The sequence below is a fragment of the Nipponia nippon genome, unplaced genomic scaffold, assembly GCF_047370975.1.
Source record: "Nipponia nippon isolate SJK-2023a ecotype South Korea unplaced genomic scaffold, ASM4737097v1 scaffold_16, whole genome shotgun sequence".
NCBI lineage: Eukaryota > Metazoa > Chordata > Aves > Pelecaniformes > Threskiornithidae > Nipponia > Nipponia nippon.
Window position 1 is genome coordinate 7,558,131 of NW_028262332.1, and position 25,451 is coordinate 7,583,581.

A 25,451-nucleotide genomic window follows, 5' to 3' on the forward strand; every position below is an offset into this window, starting at 1 on the left:
GTGCCAAGAAAAACAAGAGCAACCCTCTGTCTTTTAACATCTGGTGCTAGCAAGATTTGCCATCAGGGTAAGTCCAAAACAAAGCCGACACCCACCAAAAAAAAAAAAAAAAAGACAATAATGCTAAACCTGCTGGAGAGGAGTTTATTTTAAAACCTGTAGAGCTCAGCCACTAGCAAGATCTGTGTCGTAGCCAAGTGGACTGAAGGAAGAATCACAAAAAAAACCCACGCTGAAATGACGCTGTGTCGCTCAAGTGATCTGCTGCAGAGGCATGGTGCACGACAGAGCTCTCAAGCAGCACAGACACAACTTGCTCAAACCAGGCTGAAAAGTGACACCGCTGTGATGTAAAAAGGAGAAGGGGAAACAAAGGCATGAATCGGAGAATTCAGGCTACATTTTCTCAGGGGAGCTGAGCGGGTGATAAAAAGCAAAGCTCAGTCTCACCTGAGCCGAGGCAGCAGCATCCTGTTCAGCAGTGGTATTTTTTTTTTTCTACCTAGGAAAGATGTGAGCTTAAAAATCTAAACTAAGAACAGCCTCGGGCCAGAAGCCTGACCAAAAAAGCTTTTCCACTACAAAGGAAAGGAAACGTAAAGGTCAATGGCTAGATTTTACCTTCCACCACCTTAATCCTTGAGTGGTTGCCCTCCTCCGTGTGTGGAGCCCGGCAGCGCTCTGGGTGTATTCTCGCAGCCCAAAACAAATTGCAGGCCACAATAGAGAGGAGCAGAGGGAGGTGCTTTAGAAGGAGAGCTTAAAAGACTACTGAAAAATAATTAAAATGCAAATCCCTACCACATGCCTGTGGCTAAAAGGCGACTAGCTCTAGGACAGGCTCCTCTCTCTTCCTGCCCGTTTCTTTCCGGATGAGCAGCCCTGGCTCCAGGGACACCGCCAGCTTTTGGTGCTGCCTCAGTAACAATGACAAATCTAATCTCTGTATTTACTTTCTGCCTGGATAAATGCTCTACATTTATTCATTTTCACTTGCATGGCACAAAACACTAAATCCCTCATAAGACGCCAGGCTCATGACATCATCTTGGCTCAGCAGATTCATTATGCCTGCCCCGTCTCCCTGGTATTTCATGATCTCACCGACAGTAATATGCCAACTATTGCCCCAAGTCCCAGGCTAGACCCCCCCCCAAAAAAAAAGAATAGGAGCAAAGCAGATGGAGAACGTGTACGCCCACCAACCACTGCTGGGTCAAGGTGGCACTCAGCAAACTGCTGTCCCGATAACAAGATCCGCTGCTCCAGTAAAGAAAATAATTTGCTCAAACAGAACCTGTGTGCCAGCTCCCCTAGAGCTGGGCTTCCTGCGCCCACATGAGACAGGCGGCATCCGCTGGCCTTCACTTTGTAATTGATGGACATCTTCCACCGAGGAGTCTCAAGGGGTTTTGTCTCTGACCTGCCGAACCCAGAGAAGAAGCCAGGTTTTTGCAAAGCAGCAGCGGAGCTCACGCAGGGCACGAGTGAAAGGGAATCGCTGTCCTCAATCATGTCACTCTGGGACAGGCAGCTCCCTGCGAAGCTCTCGCGCTGTGTGATGGTGCTGGCAGGGTTAGTTCGGGCCAAACGCCGGCCGGGAGGCTCAACAGCTGAGACGCTGCCTGGTGCACTGCCTGCAGGCTGAGCTAGCAGCTTGGGGAGATGAACTACTGCTTCTGGGGCAGGAAAATTTGCACAGCTTCTGCCTTGCATAGTTTCAGAGACATTAATTGCAATTCAAAGGCAATTTAGACCTAAATATAACGTAACATTTCATAAATTTTAAAAGTTTGAATGCAGATACATTACTACTGACAATCACTGTACATTCATCTCTCCTCGGCCTCATCAATACACCTTTCAAAACAGTATCTTGGCATGAGATGTGTTGAAAACACTGGTTTAAGGCCCAGGTACCCAGGAAAATGCATTAATCTTCATTATGTGATCCGCAAACAATCATTTAACGACGCAGACATGCTCTCAGCATGCTGTTAACAAAGGGAACAGTGCAGAGAAGCCTTTGGTGCACTGGCATTAATTAGCCAGGCTGCTCTCGACTTCCAATCCTGTTGTAAAGTTGCATCTTGTAGAAAGCAAGCCAGGGAGCCCCCTCCTTCCTCCAGAGTCTGCAAGCAGCTCTGGAATTCCAGCTATGCAGTCATGCTGGGACAAGAGCCAAGAATGAAGCGTACTTTTAAAGGGGAAAAAAACCACCCTGGTGGAGACGATGTCCATATGGCACCCATTCCTGCTGCTCCCCAGTCCAACCCAGCCCAGCCCAGCCAGCAGCTGCAGCAGGAATTGCGACAACGGCTTCCACGGGATTTGGGTGTTGTACATCTCTTGGAAGCCCTGTCATCCTTTAAAAGACATACTTCTTTGGGGAGGGGACAGTCCATTCAACAGAACTGTCACAAGCAAACCAGTCATCCTCTAGCCCTCTCCCCGAGAAATCACAGGCAACAGTTTATCTTGGAAACAAATCAGTGCTTGTTTTAATCTGCTTCTTAGAGGTTTCTTGCAGGGTCAGTAAGGCCTCAGTTATGGCAGTACTGACACAACCTCCAACTCCACGGCTTTGCTTTAAGTGAAGTGCTTCAAAATAATCTCTGGGAAAGCTAGAAAGCAGGGTGCAACCGTATCCTTTGAGAAAGGATGCTTTCCTCTATCCAAACTCCGGCTGTGCTGCCAGGCTCCCACCACAGGACTAGAAGTTGGTCTCCCAGTACGAGTGATCCTGACCTACGATGGCAAATGGCCAGCACAAGGAGAAGAGAGAGAGATCCCTCTCGTCTCACCAGTAAAGTGAGTTTTAAAACAGCCTATCTGCCACTTGGGAAGTACTTCCACAAAGCACGCTTTGAGCTCAGAGCAATCTCGTCTCCTGGGAACAGCAGGAAGCTAACATGGCCGGACCTGAACGGTTACCACACACCGTGACACACACAGGTCTTTCAGAGATGGCATCTTTCAACGTTTTCAATTTGCTGCCTTTGATTTTTTGCAACGGTCAATATTTTAGAACAGCTTTCCATCATTAGCAGCAGTGTTACAGGATGTCCCAAAGGTCAATGACATTATGACCATTTATTTGGATTAGATGGCAGGAGATAAACGCTCTAATAGAAAACTTATTTCAGGAGTGATGCTCCTGTACATTGACTAGGCATGGCTGACCACAAGTAACAGGGAGACAGGGTGTTTATATGCAGGGAGTCACTGGTTGCGAGTAACAGCAGTCTCCATCCTAAATTCAAAATTGAATTCAATTATATGGCTGTCAGAGCATCTGCAGCATCAGCAGACACAGTCTTTACCTTTTAAGCACAGCCTTCTCAGTTACCCTACGGACTTCTTCTGCCAAATCAATCTGCAATCCTGCCAGACACTCCCAGATCAGATAGAGCATCAGATTTCCAAAACATGAAGCTATCAGAGGAAAGGATCAATCTTTTAGATCTCCTCTGCTAATGCTATTAAGAGAGCGACGTGGGCAACGTGCCAGAACTGGATGCCCAAATTCTAACAGTAGAGAACTACGTTCACAAAATACTGGGTGTTGTACAAAACTGCTACACCCTAAGAATATAATTGCATAGACAACTATTGGAAAAGACTTCCTATCTCATGACAGAACGCTGGGCTTCCAGGTACTTTTGCTAATGAGGAAGGAAATGCTCCTACAATGAATGGCTGGAAACACAAGCTGCCAACAGAATGGCTTCAAGCACTGCCACAGGAAAGGCAGCAGCTCCTCATGCTTGACTGTTTCTCAGCAAAGCCTCTGACCTGGCTGCACAGCTGACCTCCCTGTTTTTAAGCGACGGTTAGCATAGCAGATGGATGGATGGGGCTTGCTGTTCCCTTGGGAAAGGGTCTCCTGGCTTCTGCACGAGAAAACGCAAAATCCAAACTTCTCCTTAAGTGAGAGGGGTTCTTGTACATCTTTGCAACAAAACAAATAAGGGGGCAGGGGGGGAAGAAAACATGTTAGATTTATTAACCATGCTATCATGCATCCCTCTTTCAAACTATCAGAAGAATTCAACCTGATCCCACCTACAGCATCAACTCTTGTTTAGCCTGTAGACAATACCACCGTATCTAGCAAGCAGATCTTTAAAAGGCAGAGCCTGCAGACAACGACAAGGCTCCTAAAAAGTCAGTCACACAAAAAATGTGACCTATGAAGTCAATGGGGACTGTTTAGAGAGATCTGCACAGAGACAGGTAGTGCTCCAACTGCAACAAAAATGTATAAACCACCGGAGGAAGTGGTTCTCAGAAGCAGGATTCAGTGATGCCAGCATGCAACAGCACTATTAATACCACTATCCAGGCCTGCCGTGGGCAGTGGGAACGAAGACAAACGCAGAAGAAACGCTAAACAGGAAAGGCAAAACAATACCTAGGCCTCAGCAGCTGGTTAAATGGATGCAAATCTTTTTTTTCCCCCTTCCTTCTGCTCCAAACTAAGGAGCCAAACCCTGCTTAGGACAGAAACGAACTCACACACTATGATCTCCTAGTCCCAGTTTGATCGTGGCTCCCACCATCGGACCACCATATGAGTCAAAACAGCTCAGTCTCTGCTGAGGGCCAGAGCTACGGCGCGTGTTGCAGACTGGAAGTGAGCTACACGAACAGGAGCGAGGCGGGGAAAACATGCGAAGCACGTGTCTGCATTGGGCGCGTCTTTAAACACTTATCTGACCCTCCTTTTCCTGAACAGACGTTAGCACACGCACAAGAAAGAAAAACAGTTGCTGTGAATTTTCTGTGTGCTTGCTCAATTTGCTCAAGAATGGTGGGAACAAGTGAGAACATAAACGCTGAACTGGAGCTTTCATAAGGAAATTACTTGCGCCTTCTGCTGGAATCCAACACTCAATTTAGTTTCTGGAAAATTACTGGAAATGTTTCTTAATTAACAAGAAAACATAAGAAAAAACAGCATTTTGAGAAAGGCAAGTTAATTCTCCATAGTGGAGCACGCAGCCAAATTTCCACTAATGGCATGTACGTGCCCCGGGGAAACAACTGTGTTCCTTGTTTCAGCAAGGAAAAACTTCCTAGCTGTAACCAAATGCAAGACTTTCTGCAGCCAGTGGTGGAAGTGTGTGGATGGACAGCAGTAGCGCTTGTCACCGGACTGATTTCCTCTATCAGTGCAGAGCTCCCCAGCTGCCAGGGAGTAACGAGATTTCAAGATTTGATTCCTGCCGTTTGGCTACCTGCCCACCCATTTCCAGTCAAACAGCACAAGGAGTTAATGAACCAAAGGGCAGTCTTCACAAGAAGAAGGGAGGGAGGTGATCACCTAGAGAGAAACTACTGCCAACAATGACCAAGGAAGATGATTTCTTATCGCATCCCTCCTTTCCCACTGTTTAGAAACAGAAATTACTTTCAAAAGAGATGGGAATCCCTAAACTGACTCTTGACGGTACCATCCAGTTGTCCCCCCGATACGGGATTTAACAGCTTAGCTGTGCATGGGATGGGGAATATGATGCTGCAGCTCCTTAAAGTATCAGCTCACGCTACAAACACGACCCTTGCTGGCACAGAGGTTAGACGTGAATCGGACTCAGTTAAAAAACAGGCTCAACTTGCCAAACCCACGAGGTTTGATCCAGTTGCTCAAGATCTGCCTCTATCCAGTAAAAGCCATTACCTCTGACACAATTTCCTGCAAAGAAGGGAAAAGCGCGATTAGTGGGTTGACAGAGCGGCGGTGGCTTCTGGACTGCAGCAGTGTCTGCAGTGCCGATTGGAAAGAAAAAAATCTAGAAAAGAAATTCATACACTAAAAATGAAGAGTACAGATGCTCTGAACAACTTCACCTCTTTTTTGCTTCAAAACACTGCCTGAAAACAGTCTTAAGCCCTGTAAATCAGTTGTAAGGCACTAGTCCTTCACCTGGAGAACAGAGCGAATGGGCTAACATGCAAACATGGTGTAGGCTCGGCTTTCCTGCTGCCGGCACGTGAACAGATGGGTATGGGGTCAGGTCCTCCCTCTGGGATTGAATCCTGCTGTCCACCCCCGGACAGTCTCTAGGGAAGGAAAAAAGCACAGGGCACTTTCTGAAAATTGGCTACGCTTGGCAAACCTGGAGTGCATTGCTCACGTTGGGTCAATGGACAGCCATTCCGTTTATCAGCTCTGACTTCCTGGGATCGATCTAAGGAGGGTTTTGCTTCCTGTATGGAATGGATAACGATTAATGTAGGAGACCTATCATTTTAAGAGATTTGATAATCACCACTGATATATGGGTACACAGGAGGCCAACTCCTCAGTCGGCTGGTGTGCTCTCCCTAGCATTAACTCCCTTGCTGGGGCTGGTGGAAAGCTATTGCTTATTTTTTAACAGGTTTATTGTTCACCGCGGTGCTCACTTGAGTGGCCTTTCTTTTGTGAAAGAGTTAAAAATGAAGACATGAGAACAAGAGGAGCAGAGCGATGTCCTTAAAGCGTTACTGGTGCAGCTCGTGGCATCCCTGGTGTGAAACCGCACGGTCCTTCCAGCCAGTGCTTGGGAGTAGATTGCAAGAGGGGCTCTGGTCCTTCTTAGTGCCGAAATGCAGGGTGTCACCCTGGGAATGAGCCAAACCTTGACAGCTGTTTCACATCTCTGTCTTATTAGGGAAAATGGGATAAACCATGGTTATGGTATTACGTGGGTCAGCTGTGATGCATGTAAGGACATTGGTATTTTGCAGCTCGGAGACAAAGAGACACTGTCATAGTGAAAAATCTCATTTTTGCCTGTGAAAAAATAGACCAGCTAGAGTCATGAGCAACTATGAGATTATCATAATTTAAAGGCATTAATGGAAAAATCACCATTTTTAATTCAGCTTATTTCCTTTGTGCATCTGACAGTGCACTGCCTAATTGTTCTCGTTGTTCCACATGCTCCAGCCATTTGTTTTCCCCTCACCAAATCCTTACAAAAACGAGTAAGGATTTTTTAATGCAGTTTTAACATTTCATAAAATAATACATTCACAATAATGTAGTCCAAAGCAAGATGAGAACAGGTCAGAACAATTTAAGGTAGTAACCATTTAATCCAACCAGGACACTTTTTTAAAGTGCCACATATTTTTAGAACATTATAGTATCATATTTATAGCCTCTCAATTAAAACAAAAATAGTCAAGTGCTTTTACCTAGTCTTACAGTTCTGTGTTTTGCTTCCAAAGATCACTATCAAACAAGAGAGCTGTACAATTCAGAACTTCTGCATTACTTCAAATTTTAGAACTGTTTACCACAAATTCGTGCAAGCCCTAACCTTTCCGCACCTCAGCCTTTTCATCTGTGCAGCAAAACTATGATACTGCTCTCTCTCACGCAAGTAGAAGCCAAAAGCTTTAATTCATTGCTTGTGAAGTAGCACTACTTGTAAAGTACTTGAATACTTTCTTCTTCTTTGGACCAACGATTACCGCTAATTTTTAGAGAATGAGTAAGTGTTGAAATGGGAAGATAGCAGTAGCACAGTGGGAGGATACAATTTTCAAACATTTAATATTAAACTAATTGAACACTTCTGAATTTTCTCAAGTCTTGCCTGATAATTTCTCCTCCAGAAGAAGTCTAATTTACTAAACATCCAGGTCACTGTTAAAAAATAGTCTATTCTCAGTTGTCATCACACGGCAATCAGAGCATAACCACGTAGTTTTACATGCAAACGAGCCCCATACTGATGAGCTGGTGGAATCCCACGGTTAGATTTAATTTCATTATATTAACACTTTGTTATTACTACCATTTAATTTAAGCAGCTGATCACAGATTTAAGCAGTGCTCTAAGATTATTCTTATTTTGATTTAAATCATTCTCAGCTCCTCCTGCCGTTCTCTCAGGCTGCTCACAAGTGCTGTAGGAAAGAAAACCCTGCTCATTCGTCAGCAAATCATACAAGCTTACTGAGCTTCTCTGGGACCATGGAGACGTGAAGGGAAGCAGACAGGCAAATATGAGATGAAAGATCTGGTAGAGGCCATTTTCTAGAAAAAAAATTAAGGAGCTGCAGCCACTGTTCCACTCGTTTGACTAAATCCATGTATTTCGAGGACGGCATCTTGTTATTTCTCCAAAGGCCAGGCTCACACAGCAGCCTTTAATCGACTCATCCACATCGCTGACATTATGCAACGGAACAAAAAGACTTTGCAGCTCCAGCATACAGCCTGGGGAACGTGTAGGTTAAAGGAGTGTGCCCGGGCACACAGGCCAGCTCTCCTTCGTCAGTCCCTCGCCACAAATGTCAATACCGACGTGTATATAAAGTAATGAAAGCCACATCTCCCCTGTGCTCCATTTAGTAGGATTTACACACAGGTTTTCTCGCCTGGCTGATTACTACATGAGTCCAAAAGCCCCCAAAAGACCCTTCACCTTTACCTGCAACTGAGAGCATAAGCGCAGAATTTGCACGCAAGCGTTAAACCGAGACAAATACGTATGCACGCATGTTAAAGTGCGGAGAGCAACTCACCGAATGCACAGGAAAGGAGCTGTGCCGGTTGAGAAAGGAGTTAGAGACTGACATAGTGAGGCCCTGAGTGGCACCGGTGTCCTCGGGGGTGAAGGGCACTTTAGTTTGCTGGACACAGTAGGAGACAGAAGAGAAAGAAGAGGCAGCATAGGAGGCCTGCTGAAGAGGGGGGAGAAAGCAAGAGACAGAAGACACAAAGAAAGAGAGCACAGAAAAGGCTATGAATAAAGGATACGAAATGCTATCTGTAAAACAATGCATATAATGGCTTGCTAAACAAACAGCTATTCATACAGTTCATCAGAGCCAGACACACCAATATGCCTTTCTTGAGCTCAAGAGGCATGACAAAAATCACAGTTCAAATCTTCTTTGTTTCACAAATCCCTCAAAAATAAACTCCCGCGTCCCCCTTCCAGTTCACCCATGGACAGCTGCTGTGGGGAGAGGCAAACTGTTCCTTGTTGCCCTTTTTTCCCCATGGCACGGGGGGCAGATGCCCAAAGGAGGAACTGGCTCTCGCTTCCAGCTGTTAAGCCGTCAACTCTTGCAGGTTACTATTTTTCTGTGGCAACCTGCAGACTGGGAACTTGGTCTTCCAGTGTGATCTATGGGCCCTCACTGGTACTGCTGAGATACTGGATAACAGTGATGTCCAGCCATTTTTCAGTCCAATCCAAAATGATATATCATTTGCATGAGAGGGAGATATTACACTGTAAGTAACAAATACTATTAAGGAATTTCTCCTGAATTCCACTATAGTAAAGAGTGTGAGGGAAGCTGAGGTATATCTAGGTTTTCTCAGCTCTGACTTCTTGAATATAATGTACAACTGTTTTATAAATAAGATCCAAAGCTCACAAGAAAGGACTTCCTAATTATTATTTTATAGAGGAGTCCATCCAGCAAAACGTGCCTACTGCTAGAGCGGCCGATGCCCACGTGATTTGCTGTTTCAGAAACTCTCACGGCATCAGGAGCAGAGGAACAAGAGTCTGGTGGCTTTTACAATGATTGCTGAATAAGCCATCGTCTGCTTGCACCACTTTCCCAACAGAGGGATGAAGGTAAGGGTGGGAGGCTGCACTTGAAGAAACCTTTGCTTCAGGGGAACTGCAAGCAACACCTTGATGGTATCAGCTTGCAAGACTACAAGGATGCCTAGCAGGCAAACCAGTGACAACGTGGCTGCCCAGACAATGATTAAAGGGCAGCAAAGAAATGCTTTGCTTCAGCTGACAAATTCAGAAGAGGAGCAGAATTTCCCGTCTGCACAATGGCTACAGTAAATCTGTGCTTTACACACCCTCTCTCGTGACCATGTAGACCAAGTCACCACTGGAAACTATCACTAGAGTGTAGCCACCTCTAGGAGGAGGAGGTAGGGCAAGGGACTACAAGGTACAAGTGACAGCGCAAGGATCACACTGACAAGGGGACCACGGACTCTGGAGAACTGCCTGATCCTTCAGAGAGGAGTCCTGTAGACTCTTCAGTGCCCCTGCAAAGCAGATGGGACACGGGCATTTAAGGTCTCATCCCCACAAAGCAATAATGCATAATACTCAGTTTAGCGTAGCTGGAAATGTTACTTTATCTTTTTAGGACTCCTACCTGCATCACAGGAATGTAGTTATGCAAATCCCAAAATTAGAGTTCTTGGTTGCTTTTCGCATTTGATTAAAAAGTAACACCCTGGGACAGTCAAACTTTAGCATAGATAACATGAAGAAATACTGCAACAGTCACTCTCACGATGGTAAGACCATGGCTCTGTTCCCACATTTGCTCCTGTTTCGTTAAAGCTATGGCGAATTTGTTCGCTACATCAGCACAAAAGATACTTGCTTTTTTTTTTTTTTTTAAATAGAGCAAATCAGATAATTAATATAAACAAAACCCCTAAGGCTGGAGTTAAAAAAAAAAAAAGAGAAAAGAAACGAAGACCCTTAAAAAGAAATAGGACAAAATCCCAGCTCCACTGAGGTTGGAAACAAAACTGCTGCCACCATCACTGAGGCCAGGCTTTCATCCCCCACGTGGAAAATGGCGCTCGTTGGACTGTTAAACCCACCACCCAACACACATACACATGTGGATGTGCCTTTTTGTGCTGGGAGTCTGGGAGGGCCAGCAGAATACTGAAAAACAGGTAAAATCCTGATCACGCAAGGGGACTAATGTGGAGAAAACATGCACAAGTTCAATAATGGCTATACCAAAGCTCTGTGGCTCTGGCAAAGACTGAGCCATAAAAGCAGTTATTATGTTTAAACGGTTATTATTAGTGGCATCCTTGACAACAGTTTCAAAACAGCATTGGGAACAACAGTGCAGCAATCTCTTGAAAATCGTCTTGCCCAGCATGTCAAAATCTTGTCGTTACACAAGCCTGTAGTCTGGCATAGATTCAGCCATGCCATGCGGAAGACTAACGTTTCATTTTTAGGCATTTTAGGACTTCGGAGTTTATGGAGAACAGCCTGAACATGGGGTTAGAAAGCAGATCAAAGTAGATGATGCAAAATGCCGAAAAACACGTTAACAAGATGACAAGGAACACGATGCGGTAACACCACCGAGACATCCTCCCACCACCATAGCCTGTCAGAAACAGGAGCAGCAAGAACAGAGCTGCTCCCGGGAGGCTGGCGTGCCCCGCCGGGCAGGGCACTGCGGAGGTCACTCACCAGCTGCCGCTGTTTCGGTGGGAGAGCAGGAGGAGGTGCCAGATCTTGAGAGGGGTCTAAGCTGATAAAGGAGTCATTGAACCCATAGACTTCCATGAGGTGCTTGTTCTTCTGCTGGTAGATGTGCTCGTTCTGAGGGGTCTGGTAGAACATGGACGGCTGTGGCTCTGAGTAGTCTTCCACAAACTGCATATAGGCCATCACTGCAAAAAAAGGTCACATCACTGCTCCTGGTCCGCACGCTGCAGCTGCAACAAGCAGGCATTCTCAAAATGCTGTAAGAGTAAGGCCATGCCACTCTTAGTCGGGCTCTGCTGCAGGCGGGGAGCAGCAAGGCATCCGTGCCCTCTTCACAGGTAGCTCACACAGTCAGCTGCCATCCACCTTGCAGGAAAGGATCTGAATATCCCATCCTGCAAGCCAGCACGCAACAAACATAATCACAGGCCACGAACACATCTGACAACAGTTTCAGGAACCAGTGAGGTCTCCAAACAGCTACTTGAGAAGTCTGATTCACTGACTCTTAGCCCGAATCCCTTTCTCATGTAACCCATGGCAATTTTGAGAACGTTCCTCAACAGCTAATGCCTAAAGTCACCAAAAAAACCAGAATAACTTCAGTCTGCTTTCTAGGAGGCACAAATCATCTTGTACAAAGATGCAACCTTGACAATAAATCTATATAATTCTTGTACCTATAATAAGGCTCATGTGTAGTCAGCAAGCTTTCTAGAACGAGGAGGCTTACAGCCTTTCTCCATTCTAGCAAGCTGATAAAACTGTTATTGGAAAACACCTACCTGCGAGACTGGGTGTACCCCTCCCTCAGCTATTTATATGCCGCTGCCAACGCTGGCACAAGAGACTTACCTTTTAAAAGCACCACTGATCATGCCTTCCTACCTCCTTAGCTCAAATCCAACAGCCTTCGCTCGCATCCCTTTTTAAAGTATCTCATCATCTCCAATTCTCGAATCCAATTGATTCAAAAGCTTTTCTGAGATGTGGTTCGATGGAAATATTAAATGGGATCAAATCTCATTTAGAGGACCTTTCCATCTGTACAATATCCTTCCAAAATCTATGAAAAAAACCCACACAGGTCTGCCTACGCAGTTCTGACAAAGGATTAGTTACTGCTGCAATATTTTAGTGTTGCAGAGGGAGAATGACACCCAGTGTCACAGGAAGACTACAAACCCCCAGAGTTATTAAGGATCAGAAGTGCACTTAATAAACGTAAAATAAATGAAGAACTCTCTTCTATATACCTGAGAACAGGAGCAACAGATGTACGTAAGTGTCATAAAAAGGACTAACATAGGCCTTTTTGTAAATATGCTGTCATGCACAAGATACTCTGTGATCATTCCTCCCTTTTTCCTGAGAAACAAGCAGTTGTCAGTTTTTGTAAATCTGGTCATTAGGTGACAATTGTTCAGCTTCTGCTGGCATTTCAGCTGTACAGCTGAAATGAATGGATGACTTCAATGAAAGCTATAAATACGACGACCACAACGCAGTATTTGCACATCGTGAAGCTGGTTCCCACACTAGCTGCACGGCAAAGCCCTCTGTTCACCTGCCAATGCAGATCTACGGGCCAGCCTATTTCAAACAGGATGCAGCCGTGCAAACGTGTCGGCAGGAAGGAGTCGCTTTGCACCTGTCTTTTGCACCTTTTTTCAGATTTCCTCTAATATTTTAAACTGCATTTAGAAATGGAGCTAACACAGCTGCCCCTTCCCACAGAATGATATCCCTCCTCCAAAAAATAGAATAAAGGGGGGGGGGGGGGGGGGAAGGTCGTGGCAATCAGAGCGCAGGAAACCTCAGCTGATGGATTTCAATCCCGACCGGTAACACCTGCTGTCCCCATCCTGTGACCCCACACGGTGCTGCCAGTGGACAACCTGTTCGTGTCCCGCAGCACTGCCAGCTCCTGCACAGCTCTGCCAAGCTGAAAATCTGACCTCCAATACCCCCTGCTACCCGAGCTTCGCTCCTCTTCCTCCCTCAGCCGCCCTCCTGCCTTCCCAGCACCACTTCACAGATGGAAGTCACCACCCTTGCTGGTTCGGACCTCTCCTTTTTGAAGGGAGCGTGACAGAGGTTTCAAACTGCCTGCACAGGCGTGTTGGTGTGTGTTTGTGCCCCCTCACCTGCCAGTGTCAGCACTCATGTTAAAGCCAAGATCAAATTTGCTCATGCACGTGAATTCCAGCCTAAGTCCTAACAGTGAAAAGAAGCACATTCTGGTAGTATTCTCTTATTTGAATTCATGGTGAAGGAGTCTTGGTGTAGAAAATACAGAATTGCAAAAATACTGTTTCCAAATACCAGTGATTTGGTTGAGTAAGGTACTCCTGTTAATACCCATGCCCTGAAAAATGCCTTGGTATCATACAACAACTTTAGGGGATAAGATCTAAAGAAGGCTTATGAAAGATATTTCTCTAGCAGCAAAAGTGAACTAAGGATCAAGACTCCTTGGAGAAGTGTAGAGGACAAGAGCTTGAGGGAAAAGACCACATTTTGAGTGCTCATCAACTGAGTAGGACAAAAGCCAAGAAGTCAGGCTTGGCAGTCTTGGTATCATGCAGCTGACATTGCTGAATTCAGACCAGCCCTTCATGTGGAGTCACCTACAAAACCAGTGCTTCACTGAACGTCCAGATCTTAAGACAACACTCAGGATCGATAGCCGTGAGTTCCCGGGTTCAGACGTCTGTATGACACTACAACCCGGGAAGTGTTGGCAAAAACAGTATCACATTAGACACTTGCGTAAAATCAAATTACTGTAACTCAAGGTAGTAAGCCTGAATGCTGTTGAGAGCCTTAACTCAATCTGCCAGGGAATAATGAAGAGCTCTTTTATCTCAGCTCTTTATGAGGCTAATGCATCCCATCGCCATGGCAGCTCCCCTGCCTTGCTTGTTACAACTAGTCCGGGGCGGGTGAGCATGCCTCTGCTTCTACTTTGTCTTCTCTGTTTTTACATGAAGCGAAAAACAGTTGGGATGGTGAAATACAAACCTGGCTCGGGAGTAGAGACTGCACAGTGCAAATTAAAATGCGCGTCAATAAAATGCTGCCAATCTGGAACAGGAGAGTAAGGGAGCAGGACCACTCCTGAGCCTGCTGTTTGCAAAGGGTCTTCTCTCCCCCCTCTCCCTCCATCCCTTCCCCTCTCTGCCGTGGTATTTAACAAGGCAGAAATTTAAAAAGCAGATGGGAAATTACATCACCAGCTCAGATCAGGCTGCACGCCCCGCAGCGACTCTGTGCAGAGGGAGGGATGGGGGCTGCAACCTCCACGGCGAGCAGCCGGGGTGGAGTGACACAGTCTGAAGGCAGCACCCCCGGGAGAGAAGGGAGGCGTGAGAGAGAAACCTCTCCCATCGCAGTTCCATGCCAAGCTTACATCAGTTCTGAACCTAGACAGAAAATATTTGAAATTAAAAAAAATAACACCTCTGAGGCTAGGAACACCTTCCCAGCAATCCGCTTGCAGTGCCTTGGCTGCCGTTTCTGAAGGAGCTAAAGCTGCTCAGGGATTTCTATCACACGTGGCAGAAGTCACAGGTATTGCTCGAGTGCACCAGCAGCACCTGAGCCAGCTCGCCATGCAGCTGCTGGTCCTGGAAGCTGTAAGGAATTGCTAGAAGATGATCAGCAATAAGGCACATCTGCAGTATAGGTAAGGTATAGGAGTACCTGATGAGGAGGACTCACTGAAGGTCTAGCCTGACCCTCGGCACCATGTCAGCAGCCTGTGTTACAACTGGCCCTGAACAAGCGCAACAGATTTGTGTGCATGGGCAAGAGCCAAAATAATGGAAATTCTTAAGCTATACCGCACATCGACTCACTGGAGAAGTCAAGGTCAAATAAGCCCGTCTTTGCTGTCACCTCTGGGAGGAGAGCTGTTTTTCAAAGGGCTCGCATTATCCGCTGGCTAAGCCCAGGCTGCCCTCAGCATGGTTCCTGCAGTTAAATACCAGCTGCTTACAGGGCACCAGGCTGCATTTTGTTCCCACTGACAGGGAGGGAAACATGAATAAGTGCCTGGCTTCTAGTCTGCAAGCTGTTTGCAGGGAGGAACTTGTTATTTCTGACTCTGGGCTCTTCATGGCAGAAGCTGCTCCGTGCCCGCGTCCTGTACAGCAGGAGCAGGGTGCTGGTGCTCAAGCAGAAGTCTGGAGTAATTTGCCCTTAGCACAGTAACATGCACTCTTACAGCACAGTAAAATAACAATAATTCATGCCAGACTAAAAAGCTTATCACTCCTCTGTTTAAATTATACAGAAGTCAACTCTTAGAGGTCCCTCTGAGCACAGCTCCCAGCAATACACATGGTTAACCCTACCAGGATTTGCTGTATATTATCAATAAAAAGACCATTAAAGTCTCTGCTGCAACATTTCCTGCCAACTACCAAAACATGACCAACAACAAAGGGACTACAACCAAGTCCCATCTGTGTGAGCTCTAGATCTTTTTAATAAATGCATGCATCTCCTCCGGATCCCAGGAGTTTGTTGGGGTTGCGGAAGCAGCACTGCCTCACCTATGTGATTACACAAGAATATCTACATGCATCAGCCAGCCTCCAGGCAAAAAAATCCTGGGTGCTACCATACAGCCTGAGTAATGTTTTACTGCCCTTTTAATGTTGAAAATAAAAGTAAAACTAACAACCACAGATCTGTGGTATGATATACTGTGGAGTAAAGACAATCTAAAACAAGTTCTCAGTGACACATAAATGCAATTAAAAACTCTGCAGCAGTCAGGTAACAGCCCAAATACTACTACAAGCTTTGCAGGGTGCTTTATCAAACCATCAGAGCTGACAACACATTAGATAAGAGCTTCTACCTTTCCTAACAATGCAATCTGATCAATACTATGAGAGCTTCTGATAGTGCCAGATGACCAATGACAATTAACTCTATTCTAACATCAAAGAAAATTCACAAACAAGGCCTTGGTATCGAGGTTAAAAGGGTGCACAGGCAATAATGGAGAAGATAGCTTTTAAAATTTTTTTAAAGTAACTCCTTGACATCTCATATGATAAGAAAAAACAAAGGTCTCTCTTTCAACTGTCAAATTGCCTCTTACCCAAGGTTCACGCAGGCGTCTCTCCCTGCTAAAGCTGCCTACGTGTACAGAGGTGCATTTCCCTGCATCCATCCCAGTCTGCGTGGTGTAAAACCACCTGGACCCAGCCCTTGTTATTAACATGCAGAGCCCACAAGGACCTGATCCTACAGCAAGGAGCCGCTGTACCACATCCCCTTGCAGATGGTACTGCTGGCAAGTATTTTGAACAGCACGAACCAGAACAAACAACCCTGGCTATGCCCTGTGCCAGCATTTGTTTCCTTTCTGGTTTCTACAAACATCTCGGCTCCTTTTTAGCTGCTTTCAGTATCTTTTAACTGCTTGCTTACCAGAGAGAGATAAAAGTCATTTCCTACTTATGGGGACACTGACCCTCACTTTCAGGTGGGTCAAGCCTTGTGGTTCGATTAAAATCCCAGAGGGTTACAAATGTGGACTCGTCACTTAGGGATAATGGAAATGCTTTTAGCCAACACACTTTTAAAAAAAAAAAAAGTGACTGGCACAGTAAGCTACCATAGAAATGGACAGAATACTGACCCTGCCGCACGACACACCAGTCTCGCTTCCCCCTCATTCTCAGTGACAAGACTATGAACTGCAGAAATGAGTCAGAAGGCCAACTCGGCACTTTCGAACCAGCTCTTCACTTGGGCTGCCAGCCATACAACGTAACGTTGTTGATCCAGATCTTGTATACGCTACCTCCTCATGCAACGTACAACTGCAAAGCAAGCCAGTGACTAGTAAACTAACATCTGCTGGATCTCACTATGTAGTCCGCAGCCTTCCTTGGCAGGTCAGTATGGCTGCTTTTTTGGCAAGAGGTTTCACATGTTTTCAGCCATGAACATTAAGAATATCAGAATAAGGTCGTGAGCTTGAGTCGCAGTCAGTACTGGTGTGCCAGGAGTCTGGCTAGGGATGGCGAGCCTTCACATTTAGAGGCTGCTCATATTAACGATGTGGGAAGTTCTTAGGCATCCAAAGGAAATGAGATCCCCTAGCAAAACAGCCGTACTGGACACTAGGTTAATAGTGTTGTCTTGCACAGCCATGTGGGTGACTATGTTCCTATTGCCAAATAACTGCTCTGGCAATGCTCGCTTTTGGACAGAAAAGCAGCCCTTTCTCTGAGCTCTTGGAGAGTACCCAATTCTTTTCTGCAGTGGGAAAACATTTATAAAATGGGGGCAGGGGGGAAGGAATGGACACAAAAAGGGAGGATAAACCAGGAAGATCTGCAAGGCAGAGTGCCTCAAAGACTCATGCTCAGGTAAACAGAGAAGTAAAATAGTCTCACTACAGTAATGAAGATGCTGCGTGATGCCAGCTTCCCTGGGCCTGGATCGGTCCTGGCTCCAAGAGTCACTCCCTGCCCGCCGAAGGACTGACAATTCCCTTCCATGCCTTGACACTCACTAACTGATTTTGACACTCAGCCTCACGTAAGCAAGGGCATTACCCTGGGGTTACCATTACTTAGTGGTCATCAGATGTACAAGAACTGCAAGGAAAGGGAAAGGTGAAAGTAAAACCCAAACACAACAACTTGCTTACTGTGTTTGTTTTTCTTCTCTGGCAGAGGTGGTGGCTTTTCTGGGTCACTGTTAGAATCTGGAGCAGCAAAGTCAGCAATGAATTCAACTGGTGCTGAAGAGTTTCCTTGCTGGAAAGGCAAAACAGCAGCAAATGGTGTGAAGGGGACTGATGGGACAGACGCTGCATTCTGCATGTCATCCTCCGAGATGTTATCGTATTGGGAAGGGTGCCTCTCATAGGACACCCTGCAGCCTGAGTTATCTGAAGTCTGAGAGGCTGCGCTCCTCCTCTTCTTTTCTGGTAAAGCTGGAGGAGTCTCTGTTGGCTGTGCTGCTCCCGAGAGGCTGCAGAATTCCAGTGGAGGAGAGCTGCCCTGCAGGAGCTGGAAAGCATGCCCATGGAAAGGGGAGCCAGACTCACCCAAGGACTCTGGCAATGGGCTGAGGATACCTGGCACCTGCTGAGGTTGATCAGCATTGGAGAGGTCCTGCTGCAGGAATTCATAGTCCGGATCATAGTGATCTGATTGATCTGGTTAAACAGAGAACACAGGAGAGTCATACATTAGTTTCTCTCTTTCACTGTTCAGCCCTTCTCAGTTCTGCCCCTCCCATTCCATCAGTTAATTAATCAGTTCATTTAATCAGAGTGGTACTTCCTTGCAGCAGGGACCGTCTTGCTATACCTTCTGTAAAGTCCAGCCTTAATAAAACTCTTTATTATCTCTTTACACTAGCAAACAAACAACAAAAATTCAATAGGTAGACCATTGCAGGATTATTTATATTTCTGTTTTATTTTCTTTCCTAGTACGTAGAAACAACATCGCTTTAGTCTACCAGGACTGTCATTTCTTACTGATGTCTGCAGACAAGGCTGAAATCAACAAAACATTCCACTTGAGAGCTGAATTGAGTTTGAACACAGAATCATCTATAGCTAGGGAAACATGTTCCCCTGGGCTTTTTCCTATCCGACAGAATGTAATTCTGCATAGAACCGCCTGCAGCAACTACAAGATGACAGTTGCAAGCACAGTCCATTTACTTCTGCATCACAGCTACGACAGCTCCCAAACGAGAGTGATGGGGGCTCCTCCAGCGGCCCTGGACAACCCCCCGCTTACCTAACGTTTCACAGCTTGTGTTGCGGGAGCACTGACCACTGTCGCGGTCCAGAGAAGAGAGCTGCTCGTCAGACTTGCTGAGTTTGCCGATGCTACTGCACGGCGAGAGGCGAGGAGATTCCCCCCCATAGGAGTGGCTTCCACCCGACAACCTTCTCTGGGCATAGCAGTCAACATCAAAATCCTTAGGCAAAAAAACCAAATCACCGTCATTCTTGGCAGCTTGCTAGCAAGCTAGATGCAGCTCGAGGAGCAAACACCTCACAGCTGCATTAAGAAAACCAGGAGGGGAGAGGATGGGTGCTGCTAGCTCTCTCTAGTTAGACAAGCTGGTCAGGACCACAGAAAACCTCTGAGTTGGTAAAGAGCCCATGCCAGGGAGCTCTGTGTGTTCTTGCTTCCAGGCAGGGCATGCTGTGACCCACACTGGACTTCCCAGATGCTGAGAAGATGACCGTGTTCCTCACCACTACACAGGTCTGATGACTGCTTGTCAAGACACCAATACTAGGTAACCAGACTGCAAGATTTCTCATTAAATAACTGGGGCTTTAGCAAATACTTGGTTAGCTCAGGTGCATGCAAAGGGAAAATAACCTATAGTGAGATACAACTTTCTGTGCTTATGACTACACGTCTATTTCGGAGATTACCTCAAGCTTATCAGCCTGCAAGTGAACCCCTCAAGTATTCCCACTCCTGCGAAACAACCTAAGTGTGATTGTACTAGTAACTGAAGAACTGCCACAGCTTTATCTGGGTCAGCCAAACAACTGCAGAGGCTCCCTAAGCCAGAGCTGAGGCTTTGGGGATGAGGACAAGATTTGATTTTGGTGCAATTTAATATGGTTCAGGCCCTCACTGCTGAGTTAGTAAGTTCCTGAATGTGTAAAGCAAACCCAGCCATTTACAACCTCATAAACCCCAGACTAGCACCAGCAATGGAATATGACTAACACACACATAGTCCCAAGTTTTCCAGTTTTCTACCAGAAAATTTACAAATTTCCCCAAAGCACCAGTGGTCAGAGCAGTTGCTCAAACTACCACTTGGGTTAAAAGATGTTTTAAATTGTGACTGGATGAAGACAGACTTCTGATCTCAATATGCCACATGCTCCCTTGGCCTGTTAAGTAAACCTTGGCGAGATCTCAGTAAGCTCAGCCAGCCGCTTTGTACCCTGATCTGTTCAACATGGCAACACTCAGCCGCTCACATCTTCACACTCTGGTACAGCTCAAGGCAACAAAGTTTGTAGCAATTTGTTAATTAAACCCAACAGCACTGTAAAAAAAAATTAAGCTGTTCACATTATTTATTATACTGATGTTCCTGCCACTAAAACTCCCGCTCCAGAGCTCTCCCATACAGGGACAAGCAGAGGCGTGCAGGGAACTGCGTGGCTGCACATCACAGCATCTCTCTGAGCTTTTGCTGCAGTTCACAGCACGTTTCCCTTGGCTTTCATAAAGGGGTTATGCCATTACCTGTCTGTTGATTCCAACAGGTAAACTGGACCCACTGGTGGCTCGACTCATGGGGGCCACAACTGCCACTCTGGTTGGGGAAGGTGCCGACTGCCGTTTTTTAGGGGGCAATGCTGGTGGAGGGCTGCAAGACACAACAGGCGTTGATGCTTCCATTACTCATCTAGCAAAAAGACTTCTAGAGGCTTCACAAGCTTGTTTTCCAGAAAGCCTTTGACTTGCCAGGCTCAAAGCTCACAGGTTCTTCTTCAAAGCTGGCCATGAGCTATTCAGCAAAGTGTATCCACTAACAAATACCAATTCAGGAATACTCTCACACGTAAGGTCCTGTTCAGTGATTTATTTTTTAATGTTGGAAAAGAGTTGGTATTTCTCAAACAAAAACAATTGCTGTTTTAAAAATTATTTCTAATGGAGCTAATTAGCATGGTAATTATTTCTTAATAAAAGTGGTGAAAATCCAAATTAAATGTTTTGGTTGACCCAAGTATTGTTTCCATTCACAGAAGTCCCTCCTCCTCAAACCTTCCAGGTTTGAAATATGTTCAAAGTTTCAAAAATTTACAGGACAGGAAAATTCTTTTTCTGCCCTTTTACTCTCCCGGTGAGCTTCAGGGAACAAGACGGTCAGTGTGGCTCTCACCATATGACGGCCCATGTTTTGGCATGAATCTGTTTCAGGTACACACATCAGCAGTAACTAGTAAGATTTTAACCACTGTACTTTTAGGTTTTGCTTCTAATGACTCATAGTTCTGGTAATCGTGAAGCCTGCGAGGTTCCCAAGAGCACACATATTCTGTTCCTGGAACATACTAGGAAATTCTTATATAACCCGTGAGAATTCATAAAATACATAGAAATGTGATTTTTTTTTGCCAGCCACAGCCCTTGATGCCACATTTTCAAATTAGCACAACATGTATTTTTCACACCATGCATTAACACCAGTACCAGGGAAGAAAAACATCATACACACAGACCAAAAACCTGTAAATTGGGGGTTTTCTCTTCCTTCTCAAAATAGAACACAGAAACTTTCATGTGGTTACTCGTAGCACAGGGTAAGAACAACCAAGTAAAAGATTTTTTTCACGCACTGTTGGCTCCTTTCACTCTTAAGCAATGCAGAACAACCTGGATGTGCAGGACAGATTGATAATTGCCAGCTAAGGTTAACAGAACATTTCCCATTGGATACAACAGCACCAGACACCTTTGTACAGTGCGGTATTCACATCGTTTTAAATAAGGTTCTTATGCATTTATGTGATGCCTCTCAGGCATGGATCTGAGGGCATGGCACTATCTTCACATAAAAAGAAGGAAAGGGTAATGAAGGGTATTGCTCAAAACAAGACAGAGAGGACACAAAGTCATAAACAGAGTCCAGGAGCAGGGAATAATTACTCTGAAGGACTGGAAATTCAGAGGCATCACTAACCCTGCTCACGACCTCTCTTGTGCACATTTTGCAAAATTGTTTAAAAACCGAGAAGCTGGTAAGAGCCACTGGTATTCCTCAGTTAGCTGGTTGGGCAGTATTACCTGTTTTCTGCCACACGAATGCTAGGCAGAGGGGGTTTAGGAGGTGCAACTTCTTCATCCATGGAGTCAGTCAGTAGCTCGTTGGATTGAGTCATATTAGTTGTTTTGTTGAGAATCTCCATTTCTCGGTCTGTAAGGGGAAGTTCTGATGGGCTGCAACAAGCAAAATACAGATTGCAGATCATAAACCACAGTTGGAATGCAGCATGCTGACAGTTAACTACATATTTTAAATCATATGCAATATGAGAGGTACCTACAGGAGAAGGCAGAATTTGCATCTGCAGGTGGAATTTCATGTATATGCAGAATACAATGTGCACGTGTCACGGCCAAGCCGTGTTTCATTGCCAGATTTTGGTATCTTCCCTATCAGAGCATATTGTTCTCTTTAAGTGGTCCCACTGTAACAGATGAGGCTACATAAAGAACACTACGCTACCCTCTGTGAAGAATAACTGAAGGCTTTAATTCAACTATCAGTAGCCAGAAATTACCCCTTCTATATTTGTCCTGCACACAGAAGAAATCCTTATCAGTGACCCACCTGTCAGAGTTACATGCTGGTAAACTGGGTTTAACTGGGCTTGTGGGAGAGGGATGCTCCTGCTTCTCAATCGTGAGTCTGACCAGCTCCTGATGGATGGAGAGGAGAGAAGGAAAAGAGAATAATCATTTTTCGCTGAATGCTGCACTCAAACACCCTAGAACAGAATGGGATGCTACTGCAGTAAACGCTTGGTTACCCAGGTTATGGATTAACGATGGCGTGGACACAGAGAGAGCTGAGCTGGGTCTAAGTCTGGTACAGAGCCATACAAATGATGCAGCACTGCCTCTAAGGAGCAGCCTGCACCCAGCAGTAGTTTAACCATATCTGAGTTAAGTTCATAAACCCTGGCCCTGTGGGGATTCTGCACAAACCCACATACATGTCTTCTTGCTGTGCTTCCTCTTTCCTCTATCGTCACAAATGTGTTCCAGTCCCCACAACACCCTAGATAATAGCAAATTCACTTTACATACATAAATACAAGTACAGAAGTCTTACACAGTGAAGTACTTCCCCTAGCCAGTAAAAGAATTAAAGAATTGCTTTATATTTTAGAAACAAGTATGTATTTGTTTCAGAAAGCGAGTTTTCTGTAAGACGCCCAACAACAAATTAAATAGTGAACACCTTTATTAAAAGGCCTGCTTCCCCTGAAGCCATCTTTTAACATGTTAGCAATGGAAGTCTTAATCATTCAAGGAACTGCTGTAATGTATCTGTTATAGGCAGATAAGGCTCTGGATAAAGAGATAAGGGCATGATAATCCTGAACTACAAGTCTGCCAGCAGTCAAAACAACAATCATTCACGCCAGAAAGATGGAGAGAACATTTTATGGATGTCTGAGGCCGACAAATAGATCTACTGCTAACAGATACAAACACATGCCCTCTTACAGGCAGGCTGGGAAACTGGCACTGCTTCCTGACAGTATTGGCTTCCCAGCATATTATGCAAAAGCAACTACAAGGGATCAATTTTTAATTTTTTTTTTAAAGCAGTCTGAAGTACAGTGTCATCATTCCGGTGCTGTCTTCACACCCATGTCTGTTGAGCTTGGAAACAACTGTCATTGCTCTCTCAATGCAGTAACTGCAACTGGAATGTCATCATCATCATCCTTCTGAGGAAGAGAAATATTCTAGTTCTCGTATTTTTATATAAGGCTCTATTTAAAGCTGAACTTCTATGGGTCAACACATGCACAGCAAGAGGAATAAAGTACTGCACTGGATGTGCAAAGGATGGCAAATGCAGTCCAAATGTCCACCACAGCTGATACTCGTTTTAATGTTCTACTTACATTCTTGGTGTGACCTTGTGCTCAAAAATAATTTACACCATGTCAACCAAAAACAGGACAAAGTCAGCTTTCCAGTTGTCCTGGAAAATCCCACACGTGGGGAAGGAAGAGAGGGCACAAACAGGGCACATCAGATGTCCATGCAGGCTAATGCTATGAAGATGTTCCTGTCTGGGACAGACAGACAAGAGCCCTGGCGAGGAACAGCATGTTCTGAGAAGTGCCCTGATGAGAAAAAGCACAGCACCAAGTCGACCACAGCCGACCAGCTCCCACCTCCAAGGAGGGCCACGTCCCCCAGCGGGGAAATACTCTGCAACAGGGAGCAACAGACCGCCAGGGCTTTTGGCAATCTATCAGCTCCGCGGTGCTAATGTACGTTACACAGCGTATAGGAAAGTAAAATAATTGAGGCCCTTCAGTCACAGAAGAGCTACGGTGGTAACAGGGACACTGAAATGACCTCAGACTTCTCTGCTGAGTGCCCCCAGTTACTCAACAGAAACTATTTTTAAAAAATGTACTTTCCTCCGTTTCATCCTCTCTTTCAGAATGAACAATCTTTAATTAAAAACTTGCTATTCCTTTTAGACTTTAGAAATTCCCCTATAAAGTTAACAGAATATCACTAGGAAAAACAACCATAGGACCTGGGAGCCTACAAACCCCAAACAAGGCTTTTCTGTAAATCGGACGATTTGGAAATCCCACAGTGACACCATTTGACTCTTCTGGCGGCAGCTGGCACCATGCTCCGAGTTGCCATCAGGAGCGAGTGATGACACAACGGATTGCCACCGTCCTGCCCTCTGGACAAACTTCCACTGCTGAAGAGGTTTCTGGAGACGTTCGTGCACTTCAACAGACTCGGTGTCAGACCCCGTGGGGCTATCGGGTACCCGCCAGCAAGAACAGTTGCTCCACACAATGCGTAAGAGCACAATAAGGGAAATAAAATGTATGGGCATTCAAACCAAAAGCCAAAATACTCCTTAAACATCCCCCTGACAGGGCTATGGAAGGGAAAATGTTAACATCGCCTTTTTGCTCAACTCTCTTCACCACATTTAACACCTTAAACCAAACCAAGGCCAGGGTTGCAGACTGCGGTGGTGGCAGCTGATCTGCAGCAGCGCTCATGAGCCCCTGACACCCGGGGCTGAAGCCCTCAGTTCTCCTATTTTGCCAGTCGTAATGGGCACACCCTGATCCACCACATGGGAGTGTAGGTTACAACAGGGGAGAAAAACAATCCAATTTGGCTCAAAAGTATCTTTAGAATGATTCAAACCATTGCTGCTGTGAAAAAAAACCCCAAACACCTCCCACCAGAGACAGCGAGACAGCATGTGATTGACAATACATGAGAGGATCCCTTTTTCCTCTAAAATTTAACAAACACCACCAGATTCCCTGGACCCTGACTTTTTCTCCTCCCTACTAACCCCAAAAATGAGAACTAGTGTTTGAAAAATCAAGCCAAGATCTTCAGTGTACACACAGAGGTAATCAGCACACAACCAAGCCAGATGCAC

General features: G+C 45.5%; 1 protein-coding gene across 8 annotated transcripts in view; it reads right to left on the reverse strand.

The window, feature by feature from the left end:
- Window positions 1–25,451, reverse strand: part of RAPGEF1 (Rap guanine nucleotide exchange factor 1) — an 89,747-nt gene that overhangs the window by 19,879 nt on the left and 44,417 nt on the right. For 4 of the 8 annotated variants that reach the window (XR_015703688.1, XM_087752988.1, XM_087752985.1 and 1 more), the window contains 7 exons: window positions 22,608–22,696; window positions 22,061–22,213; window positions 20,513–20,636; window positions 19,025–19,208; window positions 17,917–18,429; window positions 11,220–11,422; window positions 8,527–8,685 (listed from right to left, as the gene is read on the reverse strand). Coding sequence is in view for 7 of the 8 variants with exons in the window: in XM_087752988.1 (XP_087609114.1) it covers window positions 8,527–8,685; window positions 11,220–11,422; window positions 17,917–18,429; window positions 19,025–19,208; window positions 20,513–20,636; window positions 22,061–22,213; window positions 22,608–22,696 (1,425 nt within the window). In the remaining variant the exon portion in view is untranslated. The remainder of the gene's footprint in view (window positions 1–8,526; window positions 8,686–11,219; window positions 11,423–17,916; window positions 18,430–19,024; window positions 19,209–20,512; window positions 20,637–22,060; window positions 22,214–22,607; window positions 22,697–25,451) is intronic. The other 4 variants (XM_087752986.1, XM_087752989.1, XM_087752990.1 and 1 more) reach the window with 2 other exon arrangements.